The 23,244-nt window shown below is 31.0% G+C and overlaps 1 protein-coding gene across 1 annotated transcript; it reads left to right on the top strand.

Moving 5' to 3' along the window:
* Positions 1-11,347: 11,347 nt before the first annotated feature.
* On the top strand, positions 11,348-23,001 carry LOC102578836 (protein Brevis radix-like 1). Its single transcript, XM_006361185.2, has 6 exons — positions 11,348-11,783; positions 14,666-14,834; positions 19,172-19,563; positions 20,288-20,417; positions 21,490-21,803; positions 22,355-23,001. Exons 2-6 carry the CDS (start codon positions 14,727-14,729, stop codon positions 22,431-22,433), a joined length of 1,023 nt encoding a protein of 340 aa, XP_006361247.1. The 5' UTR covers positions 11,348-11,783; positions 14,666-14,726; the 3' UTR covers positions 22,434-23,001.
* Positions 23,002-23,244: the final 243 nt, after the last annotated feature.

Here is a 23,244-nt window from a genome sequence, read left to right as displayed (position 1 = left end):
GTGATATATGAGCCCTATATTTACCATATTGATTAACATCATATGTTTAAATTTTTCAAGAAATATGTTACGGTAGCCTTCAATATTTGATTGTGCTAGACCCTTCGTTATTTTTTTTTCCACATTTCCAGGAATTGTATTCCGAATGTGGTGCACTCCGATTTCTGGTTATACTCAATATTGTTAATCGCCTGAAAACCCTATGTCAAAAGAAAGGTAAGATCATCGGGTCAAGCTGGCAAAAGTTACTGGAACACAACAGCAGTAGAACAGTTTCCTTAACAAACTAAAAAACCAGAAACTGCTTGATTTGCAAATCTGGTAGCTGCAAAGGAAGAGTAGCATCAGCACTTCTAGGCACTCAACACAAGTTTTCTTCCCTTCCCTTCTTGTAGCACTTCTCCAGTTCTGGATCTGTGTGCTGGCCGGAGGCGATACAAACTCCAAGAACACTGATATCTAGTGAATAAGATGTATTAGATTTATCAAACCCAACAGCCTAGCGGTCTATGACGTGGGTACAAACTTTAGAGATTCGGGTTTAACTTCCAACGACAATAAAAATACTAGGTGATTTCTTGTCATTTGTTTGAACCTTGGTGAGCAGGATTACTCGGTAACTGTGTTGGTGGGAGGTCTGAGGTACTTGGTGGAAATAGATGAGGTGTGGGCTTTGAGCCATCTATTAGGGAGGGGATCCAAATGAATCCTCTTCGTTGGAAAAATTATATTGTTGTAGGTTAAAAACAATTTTTTTTGTGCCTATATAGATTGCTGAATCTTCATGACATCAGAGGAACCTAGTGTATCAGTAAAGGGTGTTCCAAAATTACTTTAAATAGTAGGTTGAGATCCTGATTTTGTAAATCATAACAAGTAAGCAGAGCCACATAGAAGGATGAGGATTCAATTGAATCCTTTTATTGGAAGGTTGTACTGCGGAAGTAGGATAAAAACCAAGTTTAAAAGTTTTGAAGCCCCCAAATATCACATGTGACATTGCTGGATTTTTGGGAATTCCTTTGTCAGAATTTCTGGTTCCGCCACTGCCGAATCTAGTTCAAAAGCTTCAAGTACTTGGTCATATGAGCTACTAAGTGATTCTTTCAAGCACTTAATGTGACTTGTAATCTCCTTTGTGGAAACCCAAAGTAGTATAAACTCTTCTTTTAATAGGAATAAGTAATTCAACAAAAGTTGGAAGTGCATTACTTTACTTTGTCTGGTATAGAATCAGATATCTTTTCTAAGCATCTGGACACCCTTCAACCAATACAGTAACACACTCCATGTAATCTCACAAGCGGGGTCTGGAAAGGGTAGAATGTACAACCTTACATTTACCTTTGTGGTGTAAAGAGGTTGTTTCCAATACTACACCCTTTAACGGTTTAACCAGTTTGGCACTTAAATATGAAATTATTCATAAACCTTGTATTTGTATTAGGAAATTCATAAAATATGTATAAATACCTAATTCAAACCCCCATCATATACAACTGTGGGTCATTTATGTTGCTTTCTGTGAGCTACCTTTTTACATGCAGAAAGTAAACGAAAATTAGAGAAGATTTATACTAATGTTACCAATAACTAAATCTATTGGTTCAGTAGCATGTTCATAACTTCACATCCTCATTCCACATCAATAGGTTGAATCTCTACTACTTAGTACCACTAAAATGGTGTAGCTTAGTCGTTAATGAAGTGGATGAAAATGATCATCTGTGTTGGTGGAAGGTAGCACGTGCAACTGGCCTCGATACCACAGCCATAGCATTTTTCTTCATAAAAAGTTGACTAGGCCTAGGCCTAGGCCTTAAACCAATTTGAAGAGAAGTATAGTTTGATGAAAAGCCCAGTTAACCTAAAGAACATTAGACACCAAAAAGCTTATTGGTCCAAACAAAGTGAAAGAAAGAGTGTTAAAGTTGGAACAATCTTAACAAGCAAGATCTTAAAAACTAGTTAGTTGCTAAAAGAACAAAGTAACAAAAGAGAGAATTAATGGCACCCGGTCTCTTCTTTTAACATTTTTTTTCTTTCATAAAAAAACAGAAAGAAAACCAGAAAAAGAAGCTAAGAATATAATCAAAGTGTAAATGAAAGAAACCTTGGAAATGGGGAAAGGACCTGGGAATTGTGAGAGATCAATTAAAAGGGATATCTTATTATATACTTTTACAGTTTGATGATCAATGCATTGGCTTTTCAAATATAAATCACTTTTTCAAACTTTGCTTATATTGTTTTTGATTTTTTGTTGCACATTCCTAACGTTAGAAGATAGTCTAATCTGTCTATTCTCCACTTGTGTTAAACTTTATGTACTTTTTTACAATTTAGGAAAAAGGCTTCTTCTAAATCACTTGTTGATTCTCCCTTCTTCTTTTTTTACTTCATTTTGAGGAAAACTAAGAAGTTGCCCCTACCCGGGGGCGGATTTATGGTGGTGTCTAGGGTGGTTAGCTGAACACGCTTTGTCGAAAATTACATTGTATATATAGGTCAAATATTACTTTATATTCGTATATCTATTTTGAACCCCCTTTGACACAATGCAGAGTAGTAGTTTGGCAAAAACAAGATGCTTAGGTTTGATTCCTCGTGGTTCAGACTTGGTTGTATTATTATATAGCCTTTCAATATCATGGTTTATTTATGATTCGAAGTTTGAATACCCTTTGTGAAATTTTTTACCATGCTCGACTACTCTCAATTATTTAGTGGGATACATGTTATGTCTTGTAGCACAAAGTATATGATAAATTTGTTCGACAAGGCTTAAATAGATGAGAAGATATCTCTTGGTGCTCTTTTTTTGCCCTCTACTATGATTTGAACATTTTTACATCGATGAAATACCTATGGGTTGATACAATAATAAATCCTTTCTTGTTTTCTCTATAGACAATAGGCTCAATTTGTACGATGGATAATGGATTATTAATTTTGAGATTAATTTTAGAATGAATTTATCTCAGGTTTTGTGGGAATAAATTTGCAAGATTTAATTTTTGGAATCATCATATCCAAACTCCTTATCTTGGATTGATTTATCAATCGAAGCAAGAGAAAATGTACCATGATATTTTTTGATTCAGAGTATTGTTCCATCTTGAGAAAATAAATGTTGTTTTCATTCTTTCATAATTTCCATCGCACCACAGAGATATATAACAAAATAGTAAAATCATGGAAAACTTGTTCCTAAAGCAGAAAAAAATTGATCAAAATGTTGATCCAAAAGCTCTATTTTATAATATTCATGTACTAGCAAAATGGATAAAGCTTTAACAACAAAAAATGTACCATAATCACTAATTAAGAAATTCGCTAGGAGTTAGAATTCAAAAAATAAAGAAGACGGTCACTCTACTACTATATACTACATTTAGCCTTCTTCTAGCGGTTCCTTTAGAGATAGGTCAACTGATTAATAGGTATACTTGTCAAGCAACACAGACACAGGTACATAAGGAATCACATCATCACCTCCTTAAGAGAAGATAATTGGTAACCTTTCGTGTGATTTATGATATGATGCTTACCTTCTTTATTTTAATTTTTATAATATTTATTAACTTATTTATCATTTATACAAAAAGAAGTTATGATATGACTAATGTGTATGTGTCTTTATATTTTGTAAAGAAAATTCATAGTATATGTTCGTTGTACTATCAATAAGATTAATTATAACAAGTCATATATTCATATTCTGAAAATACAAAGACAGACAAATTTCATGATTGAACTACAAAAGATATGGAATGAACTAAAAATGGGAACTCTAAATGATTGATTGAAACATTCTTTGATTAGAAATGTTCACATCATTACTTAATGATTGTGATAATTACAACTACTTGATTTGTGTTCAACAATTAGCCAAAACTCAATGTTTGAAACTTTGAATTAAAGGCATTTATTGGCATTTGCTGCAAAAGCATATAATATATGGCTAAGATTATTAGGCCCCATTTACTAATATATTGTTTTGTCTTTGCCACACATTATTGGTCACACACTTTGCCAAAAATCTACATAAGACAAAAAAGTTTTATTTGTATTAAAGTCTAACTAAATTCAAATTCACATCTCTTGTAGGGTCTATTTTGGAGGTTTTCATTCCCGGTAGCTTGAACTTCAAGATCTCTAATCAACGATGGAGGAACTTTAATTATCCCGCTATAATTCATGTTGATCAAAGAGATTATTATTATTTTTGTTTTCTACTCAATACTCGATATTTATATTGGAATTCAACTAAATTTGGATTAGCATATTGCTTTCGGAAGCAGCGGTTCCAACGAGATGTTTTTCATTCCGAAAAGCTTAAACTCGAAACTTTTTGTTGAAAGAAAAAGGAATTTCAACAATTCCATCATAACTCATGTTGGTCAAAGAACCATTTGATAAAGATAATGTGAATTTGAAAAATTAGTATAAAGTTTTTTTTCATCTCTTTCTCATTCAAATAATTGTTGGATTTGAACTAAAATGGGTAATTTTTGCCAGACAGAGTTAAGGATATCTGAAAGAAATATACTTTGTGAACTTTTGACTATGCTTTTCTTCATGCCTAAGAAGATCTTGTATGAACCCTCTCTTTAGAGACAATAAAGCTTAAAGTATAATCAAATTTGTTGCCAAATGGCAGATGTAATTTATCCGTATTCGATATTTATATAAAAGCAAATAATTATAAAACATATAGTTTACATAAATATTACTTAATTATAATTAAATAATATATGTATTACGCATAAAAACTTTTATTTCATTATCATAATTAAGTGATATGTATTACCATTTTAATTCGTGACTATAAGATTTATTTATTTATTGTGACTTTTATGATAAGTTTTCATTTGACTATCGATTTTGGAAGGTTTTTTTTAAAAAGAAAAATGGTTTAGGTGAATTGTTTCTTTCACTCGCAAAAATTTATTACTGTAATATTTTCAAATAAATATATATCCAAATATAATTTTAAACTCTAAACTATTTTTCGCACAACTTCATAAACTCTTTTTTTCTTCTTCGAGTCTTACAAAATCTGTGAATAAATTACTAGCTTAAATATTTGATTTGATGTTAATACTGGCATGAATAAATGATTGTTCGGTTATGCGTATTTTTACTTTTTTTATTTCAGAAATTTTCAAAATTTAACTTGAAATTAAATTCGAAAATATTTCCAAATTTGAAAGATATATAAACTTTTAATCTTTAGGTATTATTTTAATATTTTAAAATTAATTTTTTTTTCAAAGTTCATAATTTTCATAATCAAACTGGCATTAAATATGTATTGTGAATGCACTGGCACATATGGGAAAATTAACACATGGGGATTAAAACTTCTGATAAGATCTTTTGGACCCCAATATCTTGAATTCTGAAAAGGGCCTGAAAATCATCATTAATAAAAAGAAAATGCACAAATAACACTTGTAATGTAATTAAGACGGAAATAAAATTTTGACTTTTAAAATTTATGATAAATTTTCTAAATTCTATATGTTGTATTTTTCGCCCTTGAGTTCAGGATATGTACTTTGAAAAATTGTTAATCGAATTATCTCTCATTTATTCATAAATTTTGTTTTAGGAATTTGAAATAATATATGAAGATTATTGTAAATGAGTGTTTGTTTATCGAAATCGACGTTATTATTGAAATTTCAAGAAATAGATCTTTGGAAATATTTAGAGTTTCCTATCATAAAACCTCAATTATATGTCACAACCCAGACCGTCGTAATTGACACCCACACTAATCCTCCGGTGGGAGAACCATTACTACAACCCTAACTAAACAACTTAATTAAAATACTGTGCATTTAAAGATACGGAAGTATGTTTAAATGCAGAAACGAAATAAGGAGTTTCCATAAACTCCGGAATTTAACAACTATCAAAACATTGGGAAAACAACCCCTAGAACCTGAAAGTCAATGTACCAAAACTCTAAAGTTCAACGAATCTAAGAAAAAAAAAAGGGTCAAACCCTCAACCAAACATAAAAGTATCTAACAATAGTCTAAGTTCGAACAAAATGGACTAAACAAAATGGACTCCATGGCAGCCTCAAAGAACTGGCTCACCCTTGAAATCCGATCTCGATCACTATTCTCCTAGCTGAGGTCTATCAATAGCCGCTTGAAGATGCCCTGTACTCAACAAAGAAAGAGCAAGTGCAATATCAGTACACAACCACAGTATACTAGTAGGATTACACGGCTATTTCAATAAATGCAACATATATAAGCAATCACCACAAAGTAAACATGACATGCACAGAAAGTAACACAATTATCATTTCAAGAGCAATGTATAAATTTCACATTCTCAATAACAAGTAAATATGGTAATTCAATGGTCCTCTCGTGGAACACATACCCAAACTGTTAGTGTAGTGGAACGTGGTATCTCATTCCAATTAGTGTGCCGAACGTGACACTCGATCTCATATATGCGCCGAAATGTGGCACCCGATCCAAGTTAATGTGCCAGAACGTGACACCCGATCCATTCAACACAACCACAATCACAATCACACTCATATGTACATTCTCATAATCATACAATCCAATGTTGAATCATGACATACATTTGTTCATTCATACTCATTTCATTAGGTTTGATCAACAATGCTACATTCATATACATTCATGCATTGCAATGAAGTAATTACCAACACATACCACATAAACATGAAATCAAACCATCACCTACCTCGAAACCAAGCTTGAATCCCCTAAGGCACTTGAATCTTTCCTTTTTGGATTCTTTCCGCTTGTTCTAAGTCTACAAACAGTTAATATACGCAAGGATCAACAATCAAAGGTCCAATTATCCGGATTATAACGAACCTAATAATCCTAGACCAAACCCATGATTCTAAGGTGCAACTAGGAATTTTTTCCACCATTAAATTCAGTCCAAAAACCCTCCCCCAATAATAATTAACCAAGAATCTAAGATCTACATATCGAAAAATAGATTAGGGGAGTATAATCCTTACCTTTAGCACCAAAAGTAGTGAAAAACTGTCAAGAAATCACTTGGGGTCGTCTCCTAGCTCTCAAGAACGAAACTTGCAGAAAATAACATTTTTGGGATTTAATTCCGACTTAAGTTGCGACTGGCCCGTTGTAGCGGGACCCAACCCTCCACAGCGGCCCCACACTGTAGGAATAAATCCCGCCCTGGAGGCTTGCACGGAAACAGAGAGTCAAAATTAGAGTTTCAAACCCCCTTTTCACAACACACCTCCAACTCATGACATTCAAAAACTACCCTTTCACGCTAAGTTCAGTCTCGAGAGTTCCACTCGCCTGAATTCGATTTTGTAAAGTCGTACGGGTTCCTTAACATCTTAGCTATCTAGTCATGCAATCGAATCTATTATTAAATCTCTTATTCATTACCAAATTTCCCTAGACTCTCGTGACTCTGATTTCGTCCAAATCTGGACTAGGCTAGGAAATCTCAAGTTACTACAAAAAGTGTTTTTGGCCCAAATTATTTCCCCATTTGCTTTTCTATAACGACGGGAACAGGTCGTTACATTATATTTCTATGTCAAAACACAATTTTAATTTTAGAAATTATTACCTTTTCAATTGAAACCTATTTTGAATATTCATATACAAACACCTAAGTAGGGATGTGCAAAAATCGAACCGACCGATAAATCTAATCGAAAAAAGTGCTATTGATTTATTGTTATTGGGTTGACGGTTATTTAATGATTTTGTAAAAAACATTTATTGGGTTATCGGTTCGATATTGATTTTTTAATATTGGGTTATTGGGTTAACTGATAACCCATTAATAATATAATTTACTACTTTATTTTTTAGTCATACATAAATATCAAACAAAAAATATTAATATAATCACTATATTAGACTATAACTAGAAGGACCCTACACAATTAACACTACTTAATTAACTCTGATCTCTGCATTTACCCTTTAGGTTTTAGAATTACTTTAGTCTTTAGGTTCACAACGTCAAAAACCTAAAGAACTAAAAACGACGACGGCAATGGTTAGGCAACGACTAGGGTTGTGAATTGTGAGCATTTGCTATACTTTTACTACACTAAGCAGAATTTTTGCACTTAATGAGTAATTAGATTTCTTTCTTTTATATTTCGCGTTAAATTATTGGACAAGTCATATATTTATTCTGAAAGATTTTCTTATTGGTTAAACCGAAAATCGAACCGATAAAGACCAAAATCGATAAATCGAAAACCGATAACAAATATCTTATTGGTTTGGTTATCGATTTAGCATATTTAAAAATCGAAAACCGATAATACTTAAAATCGAACCAAATCGAACCGATCGATACACACCCCTACACCTAACAAAGCAATCCTCATAACACTAGTTTGAAATATATTATAATATACAATACACTAAATAAAATTTCACGAATGAGCTTAAAAAAACATAGCAATATAAAAAGAAAAAAAAAATTAGTAATACATTAATTACACATAGGATTTTTTTTTTCTTTTTTATTGAATTAGTTTGGATAAATTTACTCCTTCCACTCACTTTACTTGTCATAATTTGATTTGGCACACCCATTAAAAAAATAATTAATGATATATGTATTTTACCAAACTATCACTTATTAAATACTCCCTCCATTCCATATTAATTGAATTTTTGAGGCATTTTCCATTTTTTAAATTAACTCAAGGAAAAAACATTTTGGCCAGAAAATTTGGCTAGAATGATATTTTATTTATGTTATTTTACCTTTTAAAACATTTTTACCCTTTTAACTTTAATACATTTTAACTAAAAAATGGGAAAAAGATCAGTTTATTTTAACATAAAAAAAATATTATAGTTTTTTTAATTTTCTAGCCAAATTTTGGCCAAATTTTCTGGTCATTTAGCACTTCCCTTAACTTAATTGTTCAATTTTCAAGACTACTTTTAGAGTGTTCTTCCAATTTTACCCTTCATTTGGATTTTTCAATGTAGAATGACTTCAATAAATTTGACAATAATTAATAAGGGTAAAAAATGGAAAACTATGTTCAATTTAATGTCTTATCTACTTTTCTTAAAGGGTGTGAAACACCTCAAAAATTCAATTAATATGAAATGGAGGGAGTAATATCTTGGAAAATAAGTATTTAACGTTGAGGGTAAAACATGGAAAAAATATTTGTCTTTTCTTGATATGTCAAAAGTGAAGTAAAAATGAAAACCTATTTTAGAAATAAGTGACAAGTAAAAGTGAACCGACAAATGTATCCCTAATTTTTTTATGGAGAAGTTAATGACTTATGAAGAGGGGAATAAATTTCAAACAAGTTTGGTAGCCAAGAAAAATAAAAATGCCACTAACTTTCACTATAGTGTCTTATTCAATATTTTATGCTAGATTAATTAATCTAATACAATCAACCAAACGTGAAATGATCCCTAGAAAAAAAAACATGTTTCCACAATTATATATCTTATAGTAAGAAATGATATAAGTGAAAGAATATTGATTTTGATTATAAATAAATCACCAATCATTTTGGTAATAGTAGAAACAATTTTCTGTTGAAGAAGAAGGAAGCTGACGATTGGAACATGTCAAAGGAATATGTCCAACGAAGCTGACTGACGTGTCTGCAGCAAGTGTTGATGAAGAAGGAAGCTAATGATTGGAACATGTTTAAGGAACAGGTCCAACAAAGCTGACTGATGAGCAGCAAGTGTTGATGGAGAAGGAAGCTAATGATTGGAACATGTTAAAGGAACAGGTCCAACAAAGCTGACTGACGAGTTTACAGCACTGATGTAATTATTATTATTATTATTATTATTATTATTATTATTATTATTATTATTATTATTATTATTATTATTATTATTATTATTATTATTATTATTATTATTATTATTATTATTATTATTATTATTATTATTATTATTATTATTATTATTATTATTATTATTATTATTATTATTATTATTATTATTATTATTATTATTATTATTATTATTATTATAGTAGTAATATGTATTGTAGTAGGACTCTAATTATAGTTAACTTAGAACTCTACAATTCTCCCTATATAAAGAGGTTGTAACTCAATATTATTTTCATCAATACAATCCTTGATTTCTCTAATCATAAATGTGAGATTTCTACATTTTCCAAATTCATTTCAGATCATAGTGAGATAATACTTTCTAATCTTTATTCATCAAAAAATTCAAAATTAAATTTTGAAGAGCCTCACCGTTAATAAGAAGCATTTAATCTTCTTCAATGAAACTTTCTGAACTCAAATTAGATATGCTCAAACAAAATTTGACGGATTTTAATTATATTATGCGTTCAATACAAAATTCGAAAAACTAATCAAATGAGAAAATAAAATAAAAATAAAAAATAAAATTATTAGATCCCCTTAATGGTTGACAAAAAGAGAAATATGCACCCTCGTGGTCTTAAACCATTCATGCATCGATAGGTGTCCCTATGTTTTAACATTATTTTACCAACTAGACAGGTGGGCTCATTTGGTCCACCCCAATCAAGATCACATATAAGCGAAATGGTTTGATGGAGCTTTATATTTGTATGTGTTTGTGTTCTGAACCTTTCTACTCAACACTTTGTCAACTAAATCCTTAAGCTCGTTAAAACACAATATTTTAAACGTCCAACCTCTTAAGCACAACGTACAACACAACAATGCACAACTTCAACCCCCGCCCTCTCATCGATAATAACATATATTGCATATATCAAGTATATTCATATAAATAAAGTTTGGGGAACATCAAATATACATAGATCTTATTGTTATCTTTGTAAGGTAGAAGAACTATTTTTCAATATACTAGAAATTAAAAATAAATACAATCAAAACAATGATAGAAAGAAAAAATTAGCTGAGAAATAGCAAGAAATAATCTTTTACGTGACCATTATTTCAAAGTAAAATGTTTTAGTATTACTCATGAGTAAAGACTTTTCACATACGTCTGATTTGTGTATTATCACCAACAACAATTGTGATGGAGTGATAAGTACTTTTTCATTCTTAATCAGAAGTCTCGAATTCATATCCTCTGAGCACGCAATCACCTTTGTTAGAAAGTGTTTTACCCTGTAGGACTTTCGAGGCGAATCCGTACCACTCTCGACAACCTATCTAATATATGGAGTACAAAAATACACGTTTTCCGTTAGATAACGACACCACAAAAAATGACGGCGTCACTTCTGTTCGTTCTATAAATACCTCAAACATTATCCCGTTTTCTTCTCTACTTTGTCTCCATTCTATATTTGTTTCTTCCCAAAATTACACACACAAACACACTCACTGTGTGTATTATATATATATATATATATATATTTTTTAATTTTTATATATATATATATATATATAGTATCTGCAGATTCTGATTCTCGTCACTATAAACGTAAAACCTGGAGAAGAGAATCTGATTTTCTTTCCCGATTTGAAACGCTCGGTAGAATCTCTTTGAAAATTCGCCGGCGGTGAGTTGCGCCGGCGCCGGCGAATATTCCGTTTTATTTTTGCTGAAGATTCGTTGGAAGAGATTTTGGTCACAGCTCATTGATTTGATTTACCTAGGGTTTTGCGTTCCCATTTTTGACTCATAATACACAAAACGGAAGAGAGAAAAATAGCGATTTGGATGCAGATGCTAAATTCAACTGATTTCGAGTAGATTTTTGATGAATTAGAGCTTTCGTGACTATTTCAGGTATGAATTTTGTGATTAATTTGAAAATTGTTTGATTAATTTCAACTTTTTTTTCTGGGTTTGATTTTTAAAATAAAATAAAATTAATGATTGTTGTTTTTTATTTAATGTCTGAAAATTTCTTAATAGCTTAATTAGTTCGTTATTTTTCGATTCTTCGTCTCCTAATCGATAGTTAGTGCAATCTTAAAAATGAATTTGAGAATATTAGTATGTACTTATGAAAAATATTTTTAGTAAATTATCGACGTCCTTATAATTGAATTAATAAATAAAATCGAAGAATAAGATAATTCGAATTTTCAACTGGACTTTACTCATTCATTTTTCCAACTCCCTACTATGCTACTTCTGCAAGTACTGCTACTACACACTCACTTTATTTGCTTTTTCTTTCGATTTGAGTCAGCCACCACTTGCATATTTATAAATGTGTATGTCACATTTTTTGAGGTACAATTATTTTGGACGTAAAAAAGATATAGTTTTATGCATTGAATGGTATCTTTTGTCTGAAAAAAAAAATGTTAAAAAGGTTTAGAAGTGAAAATTGTTATTGAAAATGGAAAAAAACCATATAACAAATTACTATTGATTTGCAAAATAGTATGTCTCAATTTGTGGGATATTTTTTGTTTTTCTAAATTCAAATTATATAAACTTTTTAATCATGTCAAATTATATTCAAATTTTGTTTTTCTAATATTATTCTTATATGATTTTGAATATTTAAATTTAACTTAATTTTAATAATAGTTTAATGGAATATTTTTAACTATTTTATGGAGTAATTTTCAAAGAAAATAGAAATTTTTTTTTGCTATTTTTATTTTATTTAATTCTCTGCTTTTTTTATTGGGTGTCTATATGCTTTAAAGAAAGCATAGAGGAAATCACTTTGGGATTGGAATTCAACAAGTGACTACTATTTCATTCTCTTCTCCCAAAAATTCCATTTCTTCTTTTTCCCCTTTTATTAATTTCACTTCCTCGAATTCTGAGCCCATTTTTTAACTTTTTTTTTTTTTTCAATCGAGCTCATCATACGATATTTATTTAGTGTGATTCACCTCTTCTGTATGATTTGTATGTTATTACATTGAAACGAAACTTACTTTATGCGTATTCAAAATATAGTGATTGTCATAAAAAAATTGCTTTGCTAGTAGAGTACAAAATAAAGGCTATATTATTGCACTAGCATTGTATTTTCACACTTCTTTTCTTTGTGGAAATATTTTGTTTTATGGTTGTTATTTTTTTTAAAAGAGCTATTTTTCCTTTGTTATGTGTGATAATACCTTTTGAATTAAAAGCTTTAAAAACTACATATTCATTTCACATATTTTTTTTTAAGGTATGTCTAAATTGTGGGTTAAATTATATATTTAGTTAGTAGAACTTACACGATCGGATATTTTTATATGTTAAAATAAATAATTTATCTCATTTTTCTCCATTTTTAAGATTATAGATCTCATTTTTTTTAATGAAGATTCTTTCAAGTATTCTTGAGGTGACATAATAATATAGATATTTATTTGCTGATGCATATAACTTAAATTTGTGATGATATATTAACAAGAATTGGCATATGCAACAATTAAAAAGAAAGGAATTCTTGTCTTTTTATTTATTTATTTAATTATGTATAAGTATTCTTGTTTGAGACAAAAAGACAAACTCTTCAAAAGTGATATGTGTTGATTAGAATAGTGTTAATTTTTCACTTTATTTCCCCTTGTATTGCTTCGTGGATGGTGACTTCCTCTTGAATTAAATATTGTCTCTATATAATTTTTTTTGGGAAAATGTATAGCACACATTTAAAGCCATTATTACAAGAGGTGTCATATCATTTCACATTTAAAATGTCACTATTAAAAATTTTAAAGAAAAATAAAGGGCGACACATTTTGTCATAGTTAGTACTCCACCATTTCAAATTAATTGAATTTTTGAAATACTTTTTATTTTTCAAATTAACTTAATTGTTTAATTTTCAAAATTACTTTTAGAATGTTCTTCCAATTTTACCCTTCATTAGTTAGTATTGTAATTAGTTATTAATTAATATTTAGTTATTTTAATCATATATTTGACAATAATTGATAAGGGTAAAAATGGAAAGTTATGTCTAATTTATGTCTTAATCTTCTTTTCTTATACTCCCTTTGTCCCTAATTAATTGTCCACATTTCCTTTTATAGTTGTCCCTAATTACTTGTCCATTTTGACAAATTAAGAAAGGACAATTTTTTACATATTATACCCTCAATTAAATGACTAATTACTTTGAAAAATGTAGAATTTTTCATCCACTTCATAATTAATAGGAGTAAAATGGTAAACTCACTATGTCATTAATTGTATTCTTAATATGTGTCAATTCAAAAGTAGACAAGTAAGTAGGGACAGAGAGAGTAGGTGTTAAACACCTTAACAATTTAATTAATATGAAATGGAGGGAGTAATCTTTTCCTAAGAAATAAGCTTAAATGATTAAATGAATATAAAAATCTAGAGAAATTAATGTATTGCTTGGTTATTATATCATATATGTTGCTATTGTTTTTCTTCTCTATTACTCCACTATATTTTCTTAGCCTAAATGATTAAATGAATATAAAAATCTAGATAAATTAATGTATTGCTTGGTTATTATATCATATATTGTTTTTTTTCTCTATTACTCACTATATTTCTTGTTCATATCGGTTATCTTATGTTTTATTTGAATCGAAAGTTCATTGAAAATAATTTTTATTTTTTTATTTTATAAATTATACTAAATACATGATTGTTATTATCTGATCCTTCATCTACTGTCGAAATTTCTCGATTGACATATTCGCATATTAATGGTTAATTAATTTTTGCAGGTACCAAGGAAAAGAAAGTTTTCATTTTTTAAAAAAAAAGTAGAAGAAAAATTAAAGGGAAATGCTGACGTGTATAACTTGTAAGCAAAAAATAGATGATGATGGAGGAGAAGAAGGTCCACGTGGGACCCCTAATACTAAAGAATCAGTCAAAAGCTTGACTGCCCAGGTTCTTATCCTACACCTTCCCTTGCTCTTATTGATTCGATTATTTTAAATTCGCGTGATTAAGTTAATTAAACAAATTAATGATCTTTATAAAAATAAAATTATATTTTTTAAAATTTAAAAGCGAGTTAAATTAAGAGATATGAGATTTAGATTTTAATCATGTCATTGTATCACTCGATAGTTTAAACATATTAAATCGATGAGGTATGACCTATTTGGTCAATAAAATGAGTTGAAAATTATGGGGTGTCGTGTTTAAAGTTTGTGAAAACCAAAATACTAAGTGATTTTATCTTGATGGATAGAGTTGTTTAGTTCTTATGCTGATGAGATTAGGTACTCCATTAAATTATTTGAGTTGTACGCAAGTTGACCTGAATACCATCGTTACACAAAAGGAAGATTGTTAAGTTAACCACACATTTCCTCTTTTCTAATACGTAGCACTATTTAATTGAACATAAAATTTAAGAAACAAAGTTGAAATATATGGTGTAAAACAAGTCTATTATATTTATATGGTTAAAAAAACTCATTAAGAATAAAATAAAATTATTTTTAAAATATCAAAGCATGCCATTCTTTTTTAAATAGACTTAAAATCGAAAAGCGTGTTATATAAATTGGTGGGGCCCACATCCCAATTGAATCTAGGCTATTTTTGGAATTGAGAATAAAATGGAATAAAAACTTTTGGGCTTCTTGGGTTAGTGTGGGGAGGACCATTGTATGTGTTTGATCCAAGAAAGGCCCAAAGATCAATAAAGGCTTTTATTTGTGGGCACTATGATGTCAATAAAAAAATTAGTACTTATTTTACCCTACAACTAGCGTCATTTTTAATTTTTTTTTGAGATCATAATCATGCTATTTCTTGGATCATGTGTTTAATTTTTTAAATTGGTCCCATAATGTTCCAACTTTTTATCTTTTCTTCTTTTTTTTCCACCATCATTCAATTATAAGTCTCTGTCTTCATGATTTCCTATTTTGATATGAAGTACTCGAGTTAAAGATCCTTCGAAAATAGTTTTATTTCTATGAAATAGAGTAAGATCTAAATATATTCTATTATTATATTGTTATTGTCTCTAATATTTAATGGGCAAGTTAAACATCTAGCCAGTAAAATAATTACATTTACTAGATAAATATATAAAAGTACTAGCATGTATTATTTTGTATTAAAAATGTATATTTATGTCAATTTCTCTTTAAATTGCAGCCACAATATTCTTTTTTATTTTTTATTTTTTGGTAGACTATATAATATTCATGACGTAAAAGTATTTATTGAAAAAGATCTTTGGTTGGAAGTATGTAATCTTATATAACATAATCACTAACCCCAAATATCTTGATATCTTATCAATTTAATTAGTGTCTAAAACTCTAATTAGAACTATAGTGTCATGTGTTTAATTTTTAGTCATCATAAGAGTTTTGGCTAAGCTAGTAAAATTATTGTCACAGAACCAAAAGGTCACGAGTTTAAGTTGTGAAAACAGTAAGACTTCGTACAATAAATTCTTATGGTCCAATCCTTCTCTTGACCATGCACATAGAGGGAGTTTAGTGTATTGAGTTGTTCTTATTTTTGAATACTCCAATATTTTTTTGAAGGATATAACTCACACCTATTGATATTTTTAAAAAATTCGAACAACACAACTTAAAATAACTTTTTTTTAAAAACAAAATATTCTAAACAGTCATCAGTAACTAAAAAGCACAAATAACTGTAAGTTGATTTAACTGGACTAGAGGGAAGCTTTTTAAGAATTAAATATTACGTGGTGATTGTGTTTTCGAGATGATGTAGACAAATCATATTGCCACTGTGTAAACGTCTAAATTAAAAATAGATTGAAAGCATCACATGCTACACTATATGCTAATAGTACTACCACTAAAGAAGCTAGCTCTTTATCTACTACTGCTGCTGTAATGTTTTAATATCTTTATATATATATATATATATATGGTATCCTTTTCCACCAAAAAATTAATAATTTCACAAATAGTGTTCGAGTCTATTTGCATGTATTTCATATTTTATTGAATGTGCATCATATTTTATCGGCCATCGAATAACTCTGTTCACTAAGATTAAATATATAAAAAGAAGTAATGAGCATTTTACTTTAATCTCTCATAGTTTTCATTCACCACTAATCCCCTCAAGGACGGAGCTAGAGTTATAATTAGAAATTTTGTAGAGCTTAATAGCTTTTGTCAAAATTCTATATCTATCTTTAAAATCTACTAAATATATAAAAATAATTTATTCAGAAACTCAAAAAATTTCTAGACCCGAGTCCGCCTTGCTGCACCTTTATCTCTTTTGGTTGAGCAATCAAGAATTTATATTCTTTCTAAATGGAAGTCTGATGTACTAAGCTTTCCATTATGCGCGGGGTTCATGGGAAGTTGTGGATGATCCGTTATGTTTAAGAGTAGGTTCAGAATAATTTCTTAATGATGCACTAACACTGAGGGGTCGTTTGGTTGGGAACAAGTTATCCCGAGATTATTAATTTCGGAATAAGTTATTTCACCATGTATATGAGATAATTAACTTCAATCACTAAGGTACAAATGGTGAGATAAATAATTTCAGGACTGCCTAACACTTCCAACTAAATGCAGGGTAAAATAGTCTTGCATTTTATTCCTGTGATTATTATACCTTATATCTCACACCAAACGATTCCTAACAGACATAGTTTGTTATTTGGCGGAGACTAACTTTCGACAAACTTAAAGGACCAAAACTGTTCAATGCATAATTAAAGGAACTATTTTGAACTTACCCTCAAATATATGGGACCCTTTTTGTCATTTTCTCCAGATTAGTACACTGAACAACATTATATAAACCTACCTCTATTCTTTTCCAATATAACATAGATTTTAGTAAAGCTTACAATCATCTTTTATGCCATGTCTGATTTAGCCCATCATGAGATAGTTGATCGAGTTATTCTTTAGCATGTTTTTTTTTTTTGGTCAAGTCAATAATACCACAAAATCCAAAGTATAAGAGATTCTGAGGAAAAAGACAAGATGCATGTCTGGAAAAGACAAGTCTAAGTTTCTTTTACCTGACCCACTGTTGAATTTTTGTCCCATGATTCACTGTTCTCCAGCCTTCAGCTTACTCAATCTTGCATACTTTCAATTATTAAATTGATTAACACTCAGTGGAGTTAACCTATGAAAGTAACTGACTTTATATATTTGTTAGGACAACCAATCAATAATGCCATTGCTTTTGGACCAATCTGGTTTCACTTCTTTTAGATGTAGTGTTGGGACCAACTTGTGCATACTCTCGACTATTTGGCAAATTACTTAGCTCAAGAAAGGTCAAAAAGATGGGGAAAATCACGTACTCCTTCACTACAACAAAAAACTATTTTTAGCGGCAAAAAAAATACATTAATAAAGAGTGTTAAAAATTTTACCGACATTAGTGAATCCATTAGATCCAGTGTCGCTATAGGTTTTAGGGACATTGACAAAAAATTCTAATTGCCACTAAAAAAACATATTTAGCGGCAATTAAGGTATTGCCGTTAATTAACTACAACAAAGATGATTTTTGGTGTAGTGCTTTTGTTTATGTGTCATACTTTACTTTTTAGTCGTTGAAAAAAGAATGACATACTTCTTTGTTTAGAAATAATTTAAAATGTTAACCTTGTTGTTTTATCCTTAAAGAGATGATGTATGTCTTGTTTTAGATCAAAAGTATTTCTTTCTTTCTTAAATTTTATGATCAGTCAAAAACTACCACATAAATTGTGACGAAGGGAGTTATATTTTTGTCTTGTGAAAGATGGGTTACTTTTAAGTATTGTAAGGACAAAGAGTCAATAATGTTACTGCTTCTGGACACTCAGCCTTGGCAAACTGAAACAGGATTCAAATACCAACAAATACAAGAAAACAATTGGTGATTTTCTTTCATTTATGTAAGTTTTGGTAGGAAGAGTTACTCGATAACAATTCTAGTGGAAGGTAACAAGGTGAAATAGTTGAGGTGTGTAGAGGTTTGATTCAGACGCCACGGTTGAAATGTAATGTCAACAACAAACAACAATATTTTAATATGTAATTCAATTGTTAAAACACGGAAGTATGTTAACTTATAGTCCGAACTCGAATTTTAACTTGTGCTTGCCCATACCAAATGTAGCTACTGAAGTCTGCTCTTATAATCTTGGACATGTACTACTTTTAAGCTAAGATATTTCTGTTGATCTTCAAACAAAGCATTCATCTTTCTCACTTTGTACTTCTTGTAAAACTTATGGATTTACAAATTTGCAGATCAAAGATATTGCATTAAAGGTCTCTGGTAAAAGCAGCAAGTCTAGCACACCAACAAGTGGTTACAGGAGAGGAGGGGGCAGAGCATATCCTGATTTTGAAACTATTTCAGAGGAAGTTCCATATCAACCTGGAAGTTCAAGTTCTACTCCAGCTTGGGATTTTACCCGTAATCATCGAACTCCTCGAGCAGATCCAAGATTTGTCGGAGGATATGGTGGTGGTGGTGGTGACGATGAAAAGAGAGAATCCGTCTACTCTCAGACAGGTGATATGGTGCTGCCAGATGAGGAGGGGCCAAAAGAGTGGATAGCTCAGGTGGAGCCTGGTGTTCAGATTACTTTTGTCTCACTTCCAACTGGTGGAAATGATCTCAAACGAATCCGCTTTAGGTATATATCAAGAACCTTTCTGTCTTGAAACTTGATTATGTGAAATATTCGATGTTTTGTCTTTTATAATTAAACTTTCTTTAGAACTTTCATCTTTCACACCCTTCAAAATAGAAGCATGACCACCCTCAGTCCCTTCCATTCATCAATGAATATTCGATTATATTGTCAATGTAGAATCAATGCACACTAGTTCTTTGGGGATTTGCGTCTTCATGAATCATTTGGTACAATATTCATTATATATATGTATATAAGTTTATACTTCTATTCATTATTGTTCTTTATGAAGTTTTGATGTAAAGATTCCTCTACCAACGCATTTAACTCCATAAGTTGGTTCAAAGTTTTAGTGAGTACATGTCACATGTTTCCGAGAACAGGTACATATCTGATATGGATGTGCAAGAGACAAATTTGGACATCACACAATTTTTGCTAATTCTAGTGAAGTTTATCAATTTGCATGAAATCCCATAACTTGTGTTACATATCGACATTATGTCAAAGCAGACGAAAGATAATGTACCATAGGATGGTTTTCTTTTGTTCTGCTAAGTTCTTGCATGTTTACTATTACCGTTATTTTCTCTTATTTATGAATAAGGTAACATCTGAGTTACTAGCTTAGTTGATTGAATGTGCACATGGCATGTAGCTTTCCAACTGTCTCTATAAAACTATCCCAAGTGTACTGACATTAGTTTCACACGTTAACTTGAAGTCGGGATATGTTCGATAAATGGCAAGCTCAAAGATGGTGGGGTGAGAATTTTGACAGAATTATGGAGCTCTACAATGTCCAGAAATTCAATCAGCAAGCTATGGACACTCCTGGGCGGTCTGAGCTTGGAGTAAGAATGCTGCACCATTTATTCGTATTTTATATGTGTAAAACTCATCTTCAATTTGCTGCTGCTTTGATATTCATCACCTATTAAACTTCTGAAAATATTATCTCTATTGGTATTCATGAACTATTTCAAGTTACCGCTGCAGATTCTGGTTTTCTAGTACAAATGTTTCAACATCTTCTAGTTGATAAGTTCTATTCATCGTTGCATCAGACTCTACAATAAGAATTCCCAAGTTGGGGCATCTTTTCTGTTTCAGTTGCCCCTTTTACATTGAATCTTGATTATCTAGTCTTTATTCAAAAGTAAATGGCTAGCACTAGTACAACTAGGATTGAACAGTAGAATGAATTTAACTTCACTGTTGGGAAGTTCTGTTGAGAAATTTAACAGTTTCAACAAAGGGATCGGTTTAAAATACTCAAAATTTGGTTTGAATGGAACAGTTCTAAAGGTAAAAACTTGAGAGTGAATTCATTTGCTGTATAGAATTTGCTTTATACCATTTTTTACGTTAGAATTAACGGGCCTAGTTAAACCGTAAGCACTGTTTTCAGCTATAAAATTTTAAAAGATTATGATTCCTTGTAGAAGTACAAGTACCTCCAGTTCTGCCTAGCACATCTTATTATGAAGTCATAATACATAGATAGACACTTTAACTTGGCCTCATATGACAACTAAGCACTCCTACTTTGAGTATGCACATCTAGACACCTCAACTCGTCTCCATTGTGCCGGTTGAACTCTCCAACTTATAAACTGATCATCTAGACTCCAAAATTTATGTCATATTAGCATTGGGTGTCAACGAGATACAGTGATGACGAGTTAGTATTTAGTTGTCCTTTGAGACCAAGGTGACGTGTCTAGATGTGCACTCTCAAAGTTGAATTGTTTACTTATTAGCTGAGGCCATATTTTTGAGTGTGTGTTTATGTATTATGCATATTATGAATCACATGCCAATTTTCTTTCATAGTTCTGCAAAAGAACCTCAGATGTACTAGCTACTAAACATTAGCTTTCACTAAAATTTTGAATTTCATGTTGTTGTTTTTGTCATCTGCAGAGAGATTCCAATTATTCAAGGCTTGGATCACCTAGGGAAAGCAAAGAGTGGACTCAGAGAAATTATAGACCATCCAGCAGCAGCCAATATAACTATGGAGGGCCCAGTTCTTATGCCTCCGGCTTTCCAAAGGGTGAGATGTCATCTATGGATCCATCAAGGATGACAACTGACTCAAGAGACGATGCTTCAGTATCCATGAGCATTGCTGGTGATGGAGAGTCAGAATGGATAGCTGAAGATGAGCCAGGAGTATATATAACCATCAGACAACTAGCTGATGGAACTAGAGAGCTACGGCGTGTAAGATTCAGGTATTTCATATGTCTAACTCTTTTCTAGCTCCCTAGTTAGTGCGATTACTATAGGCTTAGTCTTGTTAGAGATTTGTATGTCCGTAAAATTGTGGAGGACATTTCTTCTTGATAACCATAGAAAAGTGTCGTTGCCGGTGGAAAAAAATGCAGAGGACTTACATGGGTTTATAGGGCTCAACATAAACAATGATTCATATAACTAACCCTAGCTTGTTTGGGATTGAAGGATGGTTGTTATTGTTGCTGTTTTCAAGTTCCCTTGTTCTAGCATGCTTTATTCGTTCAGTTGGACAAGAGGCGGGGAGTTGAAAATCTGGTTTAGACATTCAGTTGACATGAGAATCTTAATAGTCCGGTTGGTTTAGACATTCAGTTGACACTAGTCCTTTGGTTAACTAATGTAATAAATAACAAGAAGTTAGAGCACGAATTGAACAAGTTTTTGGATTTCACATTAGATGTTTCAAACATTGCTGGAACTTAGAACCTTAAATGTTAATGCTACTCACTTAAAATAGCTTCTTCTAACTTCTTTTTCGTCTATGCAGCCGCGAAAAATTTGGGGAGGTGAACGCGAAGCAGTGGTGGGAACAAAACAGGGATAGAATACAAGATCAATACCTTTAAAACATGTCTTTTTTTCCATACTAAGTTGCTGCCAATATCCTAAGAATATTTATTATCAAGGTATTCCCTGGGAAATGCAACATTTGAGATCCAATGTAGATTCAACTATCGATTCACTCGTGTGATCGAGGAGGTTCAGGTTGGAGCACCACAACTCCTCTCTTCTTGAGAATTCATACATCCCTTATCAGTGTACGAACAACTATCTCTCGAGCATTGGTTCTTCATAGTGATTAACTTAAAACTCACCTTGCATGATATCGTCGGGCGATTCAAGCACCAATTCTTGGCATTGAAAGAGATTACACCAGACTCATATTGAAGTATATAGTTTTTTTTGCAGTTGGATTGCTTCATTCTACAGAAGAAAGCTCCTAGTCACTTTTTTGATCTCTAATTATACCTGATTTTTTTTGTTTTGACAAATTCTTTTTTTTTGGGCTTTATTTTGCCTTCAGTTTTTTGCTTGAATGGCTTGGGGAATCTTCTAGTTTTTACTTAGATGTTTGTAACACAAACTTTCTATTAAAGGAAATGGAATCAAAAGCTGAGGATGCTTTTAGAACTAGTCCATTAATTTTTTGACATATGTATAATTGACTCTATTTGAACTCAAATTCCGTTGATTATAATACTCATTATTTTTGAAAGGTCGGGATCACGTATCACCAAATATCATATCCATGGACTATAGTACGAAAATCGGTAAATTTGATTTTTTCCTCATTGGAGCTCATTTGAAACGAAAATGTGTCTGTTTGCCCCTCGAGACCAACTCACGCCATTAATAAGGTCGTAACGGACGTTCATG

This window comes from Solanum tuberosum, unplaced genomic scaffold (genome assembly GCF_000226075.1).
Source record: "Solanum tuberosum cultivar DM 1-3 516 R44 unplaced genomic scaffold, SolTub_3.0 scf00341, whole genome shotgun sequence".
Classification (NCBI taxonomy): Eukaryota; Viridiplantae; Streptophyta; class Magnoliopsida; order Solanales; family Solanaceae; genus Solanum; species Solanum tuberosum.
Note: the sequence above shows the minus strand (reverse complement) of the source record. Positions and strands in the feature narration are given on the sequence as shown.